This window comes from Drosophila biarmipes, chromosome X (genome assembly GCF_025231255.1).
Source record: "Drosophila biarmipes strain raj3 chromosome X, RU_DBia_V1.1, whole genome shotgun sequence".
Taxonomy (NCBI): domain Eukaryota; kingdom Metazoa; phylum Arthropoda; class Insecta; order Diptera; family Drosophilidae; genus Drosophila; species Drosophila biarmipes.
The window spans coordinates 17,046,007-17,059,779 of NC_066611.1; the positions used below are offsets into that span (position 1 = coordinate 17,046,007).

General features: G+C 40.8%; 1 protein-coding gene and 1 long non-coding RNA gene across 2 annotated transcripts; one reads left to right on the plus strand and one right to left on the minus strand.

Moving 5' to 3' along the window:
- Positions 1-4,218: 4,218 nt before the first annotated feature.
- Positions 4,219-5,193, minus strand: LOC108021880 (uncharacterized). The gene has a single exon (XM_017090674.3). The coding sequence runs from the start codon at positions 5,016-5,018 to the stop codon at positions 4,617-4,619; it is 402 nt and encodes a 133-aa protein (XP_016946163.1). The 5' UTR covers positions 5,019-5,193; the 3' UTR covers positions 4,219-4,616.
- Positions 5,194-11,498: 6,305 nt separating this feature from the next.
- Positions 11,499-12,179, plus strand: LOC127011085 (uncharacterized). Its single transcript, XR_007764140.1, has 2 exons — positions 11,499-11,621; positions 11,677-12,179. It is a non-coding gene; the product is annotated as an uncharacterized LOC127011085 (long non-coding RNA).
- Positions 12,180-13,773: the final 1,594 nt, after the last annotated feature.

Here is a 13,773-nt window from a genome sequence, read left to right on the forward strand (position 1 = left end):
CAAATTAAGCCAGCTTTCCGAAACAGTCGGTCTTTTGGCTGTAGGCTTTGATTTGTCTGAACTACGATTCAAGACCAGAAAGAAAATCTCATTTTTTGGCTAAAATCCGAAATCCAATAAATCACGATACACCCCCTGTAAAAAATCGAAAAATGGTTTAAAAAATAAATTTTCTTTTAAATGATGCAGATCGTTAGTAAATTAAGCCAGCTTTCCGAAACAGTCGGTCTTTTGGCTGTCGGCCTTGATTTGGCTGAACTACGATTCAAAAACCAGAAAGAAAATCTCTTTTTTTGGCTGAAATCCGAAATCCAAAAAATCACGATCACCCCCTGTAAAAAATCGAAAAATGGTTTAAAAAATAAATTTTCTTTTAAATGATGCAAATCGTTAGCAAATTAAGCCAGCTTTCCGAAACAGTCGGTCTTTTGGCTGTAGGCCTTGATTTGGCTGAACTACGATTCAAAAACCAGAAAGAAAATCTCTTTTTTTGGCTGAAATCCGAAATCCAATAAATCACGATACACCCCCTGTAAAAAATCGAAAAATGGTTTAAAAAATATATTTTCTTTTAAATGATGCAGATCGTTAGCAAATTAAGCCAGCTTTCCGAAACAGTCGGTCTTTTGGCTGTAGGCCTTGATTTGGCTGAACTACGATTCAAAAACCAGAAAGAAAATCTCTTTTTTTGGCTGAAATCCGAAATCCAAAAAATCACGATACACCCCCTGTAAAAAATCGAAAAAAGGTTTAAAAAATATATTTTCTTTTAAATGATGCAGATCGTTAGCAAATTAAGCCAGCTTTCCGAAACAGTCGGTCTTTTGGCTGTCGGCCTTGATTTGGCTGAACTACGATTCAAAAACCAGAAAGAAAATCTCTTTTTTTGGCTGAAATCCGAAATCCAATAAATCACAATACTCCCCCTGTAAAAAATCGAAAAATGGTTTAAAAAATAAATTTTCTTTTAAATGATGCAGATCGCTAGCAAATTAAGCCAGCTTTCCGAAACAGTCGGTCTTTTGGCTGTAGGCTTTGATTTGTCTGAACTACGATTCAAGACCAGAAAGAAAATCTCATTTTTTGGCTGAAATCCGAAATCCAATAAATCACGATACACCCCCTGTAAAAAATCGAAAAATGGTTTAAAAAATAAATTTTCTTTTAAATGATGCAGATCGTTAGTAAATTAAGCCAGCTTTCCGAAACAGTCGGTCTTTTGGCTGTCGGCCTTGATTTGGCTGAACTACGATTCAAAAACCAGAAAGAAAATCTCTTTTTTTGGCTGAAATCCGAAATCCAAAAAATCACGATCACCCCCTGTAAAAAATCGAAAAATGGTTTAAAAAATAAATTTTCTTTTAAATGATGCAAATCGTTAGCAAATTAAGCCAGCTTTCCGAAACAGTCGGTCTTTTGGCTGTAGGCCTTGATTTGGCTGAACTACGATTCAAAAACCAGAAAGAAAATCTCTTTTTTTGGCTGAAATCCGAAATCCAATAAATCACGATACACCCCCTGTAAAAAATCGAAAAATAGTTTAAAAAATAAATTTTCTTTTAAATGATGCAGATCGTTAGCAAATTAAGCCAGCTTTCCGAAACAGTCGGTCTTTTGGCTGTAGGCCTTGATTTGGCTGAACTACGATTCAAAAACCAGAAAGAAAATCTCTTTTTTTGGCTGAAATCCGAAATCCAAAAAATCACGATCACCCCCTGTAAAAAATCGAAAAATAGTTTAAAAAATAAATTTTCTTTTAAATGATGCAGATCGTTAGCAAATTAAGCCAGCTTTCCGAAACAGTCGGTCTTTTGGCTGTAGGCCTTGATTTGGCTGAACTACGATTCAAAAACCAGAAAGAAAATCTCTTTTTTTGGCTGAAATCCGAAATCCAAAAAATCACGATACACGCCCTGTAAAAAATCGAAAAAAGGTTTAAAAAATATATTTTCTTTTAAATGATGCAGATCGTTAGCAAATTAAGCCAGCTTTCCGAAACAGTCGGTCTTTTGGCTGTAGGCCTTGATTTGGCTGAACTACGATTCAAAAACCAGAAAGAAAATCTCTTTTTTTGGCTGAAATCCGAAATCCAAAAAATCACGATACACCCCCTGTAAAAAATCGAAAAAAGGTTTAAAAAATATATTTTCTTTTAAATGGTGCAGATCGTTAGCAAATTAAGCCAGCTTTCCGAAACAGTCGGTCTTTTGGCTGTCGGCCTTGATTTGGCTGAACTACGATTCAAAAACCAGAAAGAAAATCTCTTTTTTTGGCTGAAATCCGAAATCCAAAAAATCACGATCACCCCCTGTAAAAAATCGAAAAATGGTTTAAAAAATAAATTTTCTTTTAAATGATGCTAACGATCTGCATCATTTAAAACAAAATTTATTTTTTAAACCATTTTTAGATTTTTTACAGGGGTGTATCGTTATTTTTGGGATTTCGGATTTCAGCCAAAAAAAGAGATTTTTTAAAAGAAAATTTATTTTTTAAACCATTTTTAGATTTTTTACAGGGGGTGTATCGTGATTTTTTGGATTTCGGATTTCAGCCAAAAAAAGAGATTTTCTTTCTGGTTTTTGAATCGTAGTTCAGCCAAATCAAGGCCTACAGCCAAAAGACCGACTGTTTCGGAAAGCTGGCTTAATTTGCTAACGATCTGCATCATTTAAAAGAAAATTTATTTTTTAAACCATTTTTCGATTTTTTACAGGGGGTGTATCTATCTTTCTATCTTTGTATCTTTCTATCTGTCTATCCTTTTATCTTTCTATCTTTGTATCTTTCTATCTGTCTATCTTTGTATCTTTCTATCTTCTATCTGTCTATCTTTCTATTTTCCCATATTTCTTTATTTGTATCTTTCTATCTTTGTATTTTTGTATCTTTCTATCGTTCTATTTTTCTACCTTTGTATCTTTCTATCTGTCTATCTTTGTATCCCTCTATCTGTCTATCTTTTTATCTTTCTATTTTTCTATCTTTCTATATTTGTATCTTTCTATCTTTCTGTCTTTTTATCTTTCTGTCTTTTTATCTTTCTATCTGTCTATCTTTCTATATTTGTATCTTTCTATCTTTCTGTCTTTCTATCTTTCTATCTTTTTGTATTTTTGTATCTTTCTATTTTTTTATTTTTCTATCTTTCTATCTTTCTATCTTTGTATCTTTCTGTCTTTCTATCTTTCTATCTATTTATCTTTCTATTTTCCCATCTTTCAATCTTTCTATATTTGTATCTTTCTGTCTTTCTATCTTTGTATTTTTGTATCTTTCTATCGTTCTATTTTTCTACCTTTGTATCTTTCTATCTGTCTATTTTAGTATCTTTCTATCTGTCTATTTTTGTATCTTTCTATTTGTCTATCTTTTTATCTTTCTATCTGTCTATCTTTCTATATTTGTATCTTTCTGTCTTTCTATCTTTGTATTTTTGTATCTTTCTTTCTGTCATTCTATCTTTCTATCTTTCCATATTTCTTCCGTTCTATCTCTCTATTTTGCTCTCTTTCTATTTTTCTATTTTATTTATATATTTCTATCTTTCCATCTCTCTATTCTTGGAATATTTTTCTATTTTAATATCATTCTATCATTCTATCTACCTAGTTATCTTCATATCTATCTATCTAAGGAGTGATCTATTTATCTACCTTATCTACCTATAAAAATGAATTACCTACCTATATTAAATGACTTAACTGTTTTAGAATCGTGAACTTCTTTTTCTTGATTGACAGAACTGATTTTCGATGCCTTTTTAAGAAAGATGTAGCGACTTATCCCATATAAAGTGAAATTGGCTAGAGAACTGGCTTTTTCAACATGTTAAACTAATTCTATTGGTATATGTGTTGACTTATGATTCGATTTCAGGGCATCCATCTACATTTTCGAAACCTTTTGTGTATTAATTTGATGCGAAGGCCAGGGGAGCATTCCCCTTGGATCTAACGAGGGAATCGCATGCCATTCGTTTTGGGGTAGTAAACTAGTGCAGTTCAATCAACTTTCCCGGCGCCACTTCCGCATGTTCGTCACGCCCCCATTAGCCTCGTGGAAAAAGTGACAGACAGGAGTCGGACCTGAGCCTGGGCTTTATCCATCACATCGGAACAGAGCGGAGCGGACCGGTCATCATCATCATCGTTGTCATCGCAATCCACCAGCCCATTGTCATCGGGCTTTGGGTTCCAAATATATACGTACATAATGTAGAGTGGCCGAGTTGTATCTTTATTACGGTAATTGCTCATTGAACAGGAAATTATTATATGCGTGCGCCTCGGCGTGTCCTCCGGTCCCCTCGAGCCCCGCGAACTCCAGGGGCGAATCCAGCAGGAACCCGGCACCCAACGGGTATATAATAATAGCACAACATGCGTTCGAACAGGCTTCTGCTCCTGGCTGAGCACGTGTGGCAGGGGGATTGATTGGGGGCTTGGGGTTTTCAGCTGATGTTGTTGATTTCTCTCTTTTCATCTTCTTTTTTTTTGGGAGGGGGGGAAACAAGGCTCGGAAACGAAAAAAAGGACACCACACACAGGAGAGATTGAGAGACAGGATGCAGTGGTGTTTGGAGTGATAGCATGGCCAGATGCAGATCCCAGATCCTAGGCATTGGGCGGCAGGGCACGCGCTGGCGGCAGTGGTGCCTCGTCCATGAGATCGCCATAGCTCTCGCCATCGCCCTCGCCCATCAGGCCGGTGGCCATGGGGGGCTCACGCCAGTTCCACACGTAGACACCGTCGCCGGCTCCCAGATTGAAGTTGGCCCGCTGGCGCTGCAGCAGGATGCGCACGTTCATCATGAAGCGCTCCAGGTCCGGCCGCCGATCGAGCCGCAATCGAATCGCCGGCATTTGCGCCAGCCGCAGCCGTCTATCCACGGATCTGTCCACCGATCTGTCCACCGATCTCTCCCCGTGGCGATCCACATCGCCGGGCAAACGGTCCAGATTGAGGCGGGCGCGATGGTGATGATTCGCATTGTGACGTGGTCGAAACGGGTTCATAATTTTGCCTCGCTATGCGTATATTAACTGCTGCCTTTTCGGGGACTCTTTGATTTGCTAGATTTTTGGGGGGTTTCTGATACTTTTTGGCTGTTCTTGTTAACCGGAATTTCGATCGAAAGGGACTGCAGCGAGTGGGGATTTTCGAATGACTGAACTCTGGCTGACAGGCTGGCCACAAAGCATGCCTGATGGCTGGATATCCCAAGGGGGACTGAGTCAGATACATAGCTAGATTAGTTAATATCTACCAACCTAAATTATTAACCTATTATTGCAGAAATTAACAAAAGTTTAGCTTTGATTTTTATATAAAACATGAACTCTTCTAACATAATTTTCAGATTATATTGATTTTTGTCCATAAAACAGATAAATAAACATGTGCACTGCTTTAAATTTTATTTTCTCCTGCAAAAAATAGCCATAAATTGCCAAAATTTAGTTAATTCACAGGAGCTTTGTTTGCAAAACCCCAAATAATCAGATTGCCGAACTACCAGTGAAGTACCCATGCGAATCCGCTCTTAAATGCACATACTTCAGCACGCTCGATGCATATTTAATTAAACTTTCACCTCTTCAAAGCCGACAAAGAATCTTTGACGGGGGCCGGGGCACTGGGGACAAGTCGAAAACACTTTGGTCTCTCGCTTCAATCAGTTTCATGGGGGATGTAGTGAGGATGTGCCCGGCTCCAGGACCTGTTACTCCACCGGCCAGGTCCTTGGAATACTTAAAAGCAACACGACAAGCTTTAATTAAATCAGTTTTAATTAATGCAAAATGCGAAATTTCAAAAGACGTCGCCGGGACTTGACTCAAATTGCCGACAACACGGAAAACAGAAAACAGAAAACAGAGGCTGTGCCACGGAGTGCCAGCGACGAAAAAGGACGTCCAAGGCATCCACAGGGCCCTTCGAACGCACCGTTTTGTTGTCGCATAATTACAACTCAATTGTAATCCAATTTTGGCCAGGCATATAAATCCGATTCAGGCACAAAGTCACGCCCCCGGCCTGGTGTCTGTGTCAACTTTTTCGGTGTCAAATAAATAAACTTTTGACAGTCGGCAGACAGGCCGGCGGGGTTTTTCGGATTTCAGGCCGACTTCTCCACCCCCAGCCCAACCGTTCACCTTCCTTGTTGTGGCCACCGTCTCCACCGTTTTCACCACCGGAAATGTAAATTAGTTTCTGGGCTGGACCGAAATCAATGACTCAACAGACGGATAGATGTGTACAAAGTCGGATGGACGTGTATCTGACCAGGAGCTCATCCATTGCCCGCCGTGGAAGGCGGAACTCTTGATAACTGCAAATTAGTTGCACATGTTCCACATGGGCCACAACTCAAAACAAGACGTGTTTGCACTAATTTGGCCAAAATCAACAGCTGTGTGTACATGTGCTGCCATCTTTTCCACGCTGCCTGTGTGTGTGTGTGGGGAAAACTCATCATAACTTTCTTATCAAAAACTTATTTCTTGCTCCTCAGATACCCCACAGAAGAGGCGGTATCTGGAAAAAAGAAAAGCAAAGCGAGCGCATTCTGGGGCGAAAAACGAGAAGGAAAATAGAAAAATTGCCTAGAAAACTTGTTATAATTACACACTGGCACATGCTCGTATGGGTGGGTGCACTCGGAGAAATTTACAGCAATAAAAGAATATAAAAATTTCATTTTTTGTGACTATATCTTAAGTATCGTATCTATATTAAGCGCTATTATGATTATTAGTTTCGTTAATATCTAAAAAAAAAATATCCTATAGTCTACCTTGAGAATCTTAATTCTACAAATTAAATTTCAAGAAATTTACAGCTTTAAAAAACATAGAAAATCCTATTAAGTATCATTTTGTGAATTATCGTATCTATATCAAGTGCTGTAGAAAGTTAGTTTTAATAATAAATATAATCATAATAGATTTACCCTTAGGATCTTAACTTTAAGAATTCATAGAAATATAAAAAATATTCTTAAATATATGTGGTTTATAATTTTCATATTTTAACAGTTTAATTTTATTAGTAAAATTGTAATATACATTTTTCTGAGTGCACAACTAACTCGGTGGCTGCAGGGCAAGGAATTTGGAGAGGGGGTACGTGGAGTTTTGGGGCATGCATGAACAGGCCACATATGTTGGACTTTGGAGCAAACTTTTGCGAGTTTTCGGGGCGCCCTTTCACTAACCCCCTTTATGGCACCTCCATGTCTTGGCCAACCCCCATCGCAGGACCTTACAGCGTGGAACGTGTGTGTCTTGTGGTTGGGTGGACGCACAGTTAGGCCCCGAATGCAACAGCTGTGATGTAAGGCCCCCTTCGAGATAACCCCCTCCAAAATGTGCGGCCAAGATCCCCTGACAACTTCCTTGCTTAGCTCCGCAATGAGCCAGGATAAGACAGATAATTACCTTAAAGCTGAGAGGTGACGCATTTTACGGCAGGAGTTCTATATAGTAAACAAATGTTTTTTATATATATTTTAAAAACTTCCTCTCAGTGTGGGTTGCGGCCAAAGGCATCCCCCTTAACAATCAACTACCTGATTCCAGAAGCTTTGTACACCACTCAGTCCGCCACAAAAGCCCCGTAATATCTTTAAAAAATAATAATGACAACAGTTTCAATGGAAGTCTGAAAACAATCAGGGCAACGGCCACATGATGCCAACTTTTCAGGGACTCTTCTCAGAAATAAAAACTCGCATCGAAAGCCGAGGGAATTGTTAACGAAGGCTTCCCCCCAAAAAGAATGGGGTAAATACTACCGAAAAAAGGAACGACACAAAGTTTTGGGCCAACTTTTTGCAGTCGAAGGCGGGAAAAAGTGGAAAAAAGCGATGGGGACCCCGCCAAACTGTAGGAAAATGCCTAAAAATGGTTTGGCCAAAGCCGAGCAAAAAAATAAATATGCCAATGAAATGGGTTCTCCCCAGCCCCGCAAAATTCCTTCGGCAGATGGGGGCGTGCAGGACTGATGGGCCGTCTGGGCCAAAGGAAAAGCAAAGGGAAAGCCATGTGCTCGCAAATGCGGGACACGTACTTGCGCTATAATTATTTTGTACGTGGGCACGTGAGCCCGCCGAAAGACAATGAGTCGCCGGAGCCGGAGAATGGAAGCCGGAGAACGGAGAACGGCGAGCGGAGTTCAAAGTCCCGGAATCCGGAGACCGTCTGCGTCTACGGCCGGAAGAAGATGTCGCAGCCGCTAGGGCTAGCCCCTAGCGCAAGGCACATCAAAGACAGTGCTCCCCAGCTTAGAGAGTACATTGTATTCTTCCAACGAACGAGGAAGATGACTTAGGAGGAAAACTAATCTAAACAGTCTAAAAAATATATTTCCTTAGCTAAAAGATAAAATTAAATTTTTGGTAATTTAAAAAATCATTTGCAAATATTAGGTTTATTTTAAACAATTGCATTTAGCTAAAATTTGAAACATATTATAAAACATAGTACAACTTACAACATGCTTTGAAAAAATAGTATAATAATATATACTTTATATATAATATTAAAGCTAATTTTTAGGTCCTACTGTATGAAGTCAATTTTTTTCAGGGAATATTTAAACTATATTATTGGCTGCGATTTTTTTCCATGTGTATCCTAGACTCTCTACCATAAACGAGACAAAGGCAACACGTGGCTTCAGTTTTGATTCCCCCAAACGCTAATTTTCCTGACAGCTCGACAGCGCGACACAACATATCAAAATGTTTGGAGCTCCCCTCCAAATAATATCCGCCCCAGGACAAAGATCTCCAGCAACCCAGCTGCCTACGTGATGGTTTTTTTAGAAAAAGTTTACCTTGAAAATAGCAGGGAAGATTTTTCAACATATTGGGACATTTATCATCGTTATACTTTAATAGCAGTGCCAATATTTTTTCCCTAAACAGCGGAACAGCTGAACTACACCAAAATCTTATAATAATAAAGGAAACTATTTGTGGGCTGATGAGAATTTTTATATGCGTATGAAGGTACATAAAAAGTGAGTGTTTTAGGGTTCATTTCCAAGGGAAAGCCACAAAATTCAGTGCTCCGAGCAGCACTCATCCTGAGCGGGCACTTTGGAACCATATATCTAATTAGTGGACTGTCCCCATGGCGCCCGCGCCCAACTGGTCCACAACTCATCCACGGTGTCATTAGCATCGTCATGATCGGAATAAACGAAAACAACCACCACTACAGCAGGGGCGACCGCATGCTGCTTAATTCTCATAAAAGTCGCATAAAGTAAATAAGTTTGATTATAAGCCAGAGAAAGGGGAACAAGATGGAGTGAAAAAATGGGACAAGAGTAGGCACACTGCAAAAAAAAGTATCACTTTTTAATTAAAAAATGAGGTTGCATAAAATCACTAGCTAAAAATGTAGTAGAAAATCTTAGAGTTCAAAAATTAGTTCTCAAATAATGTACTAAAAATACATTTTTCAATAGGATAAAATATATCTTATACTTATCTGCCATTGGATTATATATTATGATATAGTGTTCTTAAAAAAAACATTTGGGAAAATCTGTAAGATCTTTAAAATCTATAGATGTTTTCCGGGTTGGCCAAGAGGAAAGATTAGTATTAAGAGCTTAAAGACAGTGTTGTAGCCCAAGTATCATTTATGATTACAAAGTCAACTTAGTACCTTGGTTCCAGCTTTATGGCTCTAAACTTTCCAACTATTTTTTCTGCCAGTGCCCATAAAGTGTGCGAGTGCCGGACAGCAGTTTCAGTTGCAGGACCTGGACCTGGACCAAAACAGATCCTGGCTTTGGCAGTTGTCACCGTCGCTGGAGTAATTAACATTCACAATGAAAATGAAAACGAGCAACTGCAGCGGTCGGTTGGGTGGGCGGTGGTCTCTGTGGGCGGGTCTTTGTGCGAGCGGTAAAAGTTTTTAATAACCCGCAACAACAAACACGTCGGGGACCACCAAGGACGGCAGCCGGGGAAAGGGCGAGGTAAAGAGCTGAGGAAAAGCCGGGGAAAAGGCGGAGAAAAGCGGGCAACGGGGGCAGAGAGCAAGCGCCAACAGCCACAATAATGACACACAAAACTTTGACAATGTAGTCGTGCGTGCAACCACCCCTCCCCGGAGCCCCGATCGCAATCCCCACCCCCACCCCAACCCAACCCGCAGTCTGCAAGCCCCTCGTCCTGCCACCCAAAGGCACACACCTTGGCCCGCAGCACCCACTTCCGTGTCCAGCGGAAAAGGATTTCTGCCACAACGAAAACGGCAATGAAAACCACAAAATGTTGCCCGTCAAAACACTGAGAAAAAAATAGTTAAAGTTATAGGTTCTATAAATTCATAAATAAGGAAAAAATAAAATGTATACCACTTACTTATCCTTTTAATAATATTAAATACAAAGAAGAGAAGTGCTGGAAAATATTTTGTTTAATGGGAAAATTATTAAATTATAAAAATTATAAGATTAAGATACCAAACGAATATTTTCTTAATCTTTACTATTAGAATATTATAGACTTATTTTTAGTATGATGAAAGAAGTAAGCAAAATAAACTGAAAAATATTAACTATCAGTCTTTTCAATTTCTTTTTACTGTGCTTAAAAATATTAAAACACTTTAAAATACAATTTAAAAAAAAAAGTTTACATTAAAGGTTTTTGTATAACTGATTGATTTAATGTAATACAATTTAATTTATTTTGTATGGCACCAAGCATTTCACAGATTTTTAGATATTTGTAACGTAAATAAATATTTCCTCTAATAATTACTCTTGTTTTCCCTATTTTTCCCAGTGCACCTGGTCGATCTGTGGGTGGTTTCGGTTGGTCAAAGGTGGGGGCGGAACGCGGCCAGCATACGCAACATCAAATTGCAGACCGCACACGCGGACGGACTGCCCGAATGGGCATTCAATCGCATCGCCTGTGCAACAATTGAAGCGGTTTTAAAATAAACGAATGCGGCTTATTACGCACACACAGCCCCCACACACCCCTAGGTGTACTCCGGTCTCGTCTGGGCCGCCATCCCCCTGCCGAACGTACGCACAATGAAATAAATGTCAAATGGAAACTGACATGCTGTGCCAGGATGGCCGTGGTCCTGCGAAGGAGCCACCGAGGTCGAGGTGTGAAGAGCTGCGTCCAGTGCGAGTCCAGGCTGTGGCTGCGGAAGCCATGGTCAGCTCTTCACACTGTGACCAATCGAAATTGGATTAGGCCTAGCCGAAGCCCTGGGGCTAATGAAGTGCGTTCCATGAACTTTCCAAAAGTCTCAGAGGAGGAATGCCTCCTGGAGCCCCGCCAATTTGAGCTTTTTTGGGCCAAAAAATATTAAAAAAAAAAACCAAGTCCAACTAATTTGAGTTGGTGTAGAAAAAATATATGTTTTTGGTCAACTAGCCGGTTGAAAAAAATACTCCTTAAACATAAAAAAAGTGATATTTTAAGTGGCCTCTGCCTTATATGTCAAACTTATAGTACTTCGCCTTGACTTCCAGATTATTTAAGTCATTAAAAAATTCGGAGGGCTAGTGCTCGTTTAATTTTAATCGCCTTGTGAGGAGTTATTTGGAAAAAGAATATGCTGATAATTGTTCTTGTGAGTATGCAAACTTTTCCACAACATCAGTTTGAATTATTCTGATATTGTCCAGAGTTCCGGCATAATTGATAATGCAGACTACCTGTGCAGAATCAGATAGGTCCACTCCAAGCACATTTCTTAAGAAAAGAAGCATCCGAATTGAAAGCCTGATCCATACCACTGAATATGAGATCCCTAACCTTCATCCCAAGACTCTGGTTGAAATATTTCGCACAGCTTGAAGGGCGACAGTCGATGGCGAAGAGATGACTTCAAGGGTGCTCTGTTCCAGTTTAGTGGCCAGGATAATACCCTTACTAGACCATAAGGGTATGATTCTGGGCACTAGGCTGGAACAAAGGAGCCTTGAGTTCATCTCCTCGCTGCCGACAGCAAAGTGTCCTTCAGGAGTCAGGCATTGAAGTGCTGGATGAGAAGATATAGGACCTGAAGGATTTCTAGGAACAGGGACGAATAAGGATGCAGCACCAGTTCGATGGATCCAATATTGAAATGGATAACTCGAGTAAAAACTATAGAGGAACTTTTAAGTAAATAATTACATATCCTCAAGTATTCGCGTTTCTTTGTAGTTCAACTTTATTTTTTTTATAAAATCTCCCACCCAATGACACTGGCCCTCTCCCCTCGCAAGTGACTAATTGTTTTGCCATTATATCGCCTCAAGATGATGTAAGCAGGCTAAAGCCCAAACCACTTGAGTATCAGTCAACCGAATTCAATGGACTCCCTCCTCCAAGGACGAAACCCTCATCAAAGTGTCGTTTGCGACGCCGGCGTCACCTGGCGGGATTTGGATTCGGTTGGCGGTGGAACCGGCCCCCGGGCATCCGTGCCGCTTAAAGACCTTTCCATTCTTTGATCAGCGCGTGGCTAATAAGATTTTAAAGGGCATTTATGAAAACAAAGGACCCGGCGAGGGGCACAAATCAAGTGAAAAATGGTAAATGGAAAATGGCAAAGGGGGGGGCCGGCCCTAAGACGGGTCTAATTTTATTAATGTTGCCAATTTTCAATGGGTGGTGGCAGGGTGGGGCAGGAGGGGCGTTCAGGTAAGTGCCCCAGGGGGGTTGGCGAAAAAAGCGAAGAGGGGTTGGTTGTAGCAATAAATGTGCTGCTTACGCGCGCAATTAAATATGAAATATTTAAGAGCTGGCTCGGCGCCCCAGGTCGTGGCTGGTATTTCTCCACCCGGCTGGAAAAACTGGTGGAAAATATCTAACCGGGCGGCACTTGGGGTGGCGGCTAATTAATAATTTTTAGGCAATTCAGCAGAATGCCGGTGCACAGGCGTTCCCCGGCTCAGGTGGCAAAAACTTCGAGGCAACTTGACTTGACTTGATTAAGTTGCTTTTTAATGAAGTTCAAAGTGATTTTACTTGCAATTAATACACCCCACCCCTGGGCGCCCCCTTTTACCAAAGCCCACAATGATTGATGGCCATGGGGGAAAAGTTTTGCCCGTGGGCAAACTATTTCCCAATCTCGATTAGCCGACAGCAATCGGAAATCACTTGAGCCCGCGGCTGAAATGAGCCGAAAAGGTAGTTAACCAAGTAAGCTGGGGGTAAGGAGGGGGTTAGACCACACATTTTTCCCAATATTCGAATGAAAGCTTAATTTCAAGGATGTATCTTGCGGATACATCCACCTCTCCCTAATCGGCGGATGTCGCCAGGACTCACCGAGCCCACTCAATCCCAAGGATAACACTCATGCTCGACAACAACTAATTGGAGCTGCAGCAAATGGCTCCGATTCGAGTGGAATGGGCGCGGGATCAGGGAAAAGTCCCCATGGAGCATATAAATAACCATAAATGCCGAGCCACCGAGCCGGCAGCAAATTTTTGCGGTTGAGTCTCTTTCTTTCTGGCCGAGAGCTCCTTGCAAAAACACCGAGTGCCCGACAATTATTTACACTCGAAAGTTTTGCCAAGTTGGCCGGGCACAAATGAAGTTGCCACTGCTCCGGCTGCCAGGATACTTTCCAAGCGCTGCCGGTGGATGTCAGGACATGCGAACATGTGTATCTTCCTCCGAAGGGGAAACGAGTTATTCGCAGGTGGCTCCGGTGGCCCAGGTGGCCCAGGTAAGGAGGACAGAATGCGGCTGGAGACGAGGGCGAGAATTATGCAACTGCCGGG

Bases quoted from the DNA above. Each gene is read 5' to 3' on its own strand.
- LOC108021880 (XM_017090674.3), bottom strand. From the start codon at position 5,018: ATGAACCCGTTTCGACCACGTCACAATGCGAATCATCACCATCGCGCC.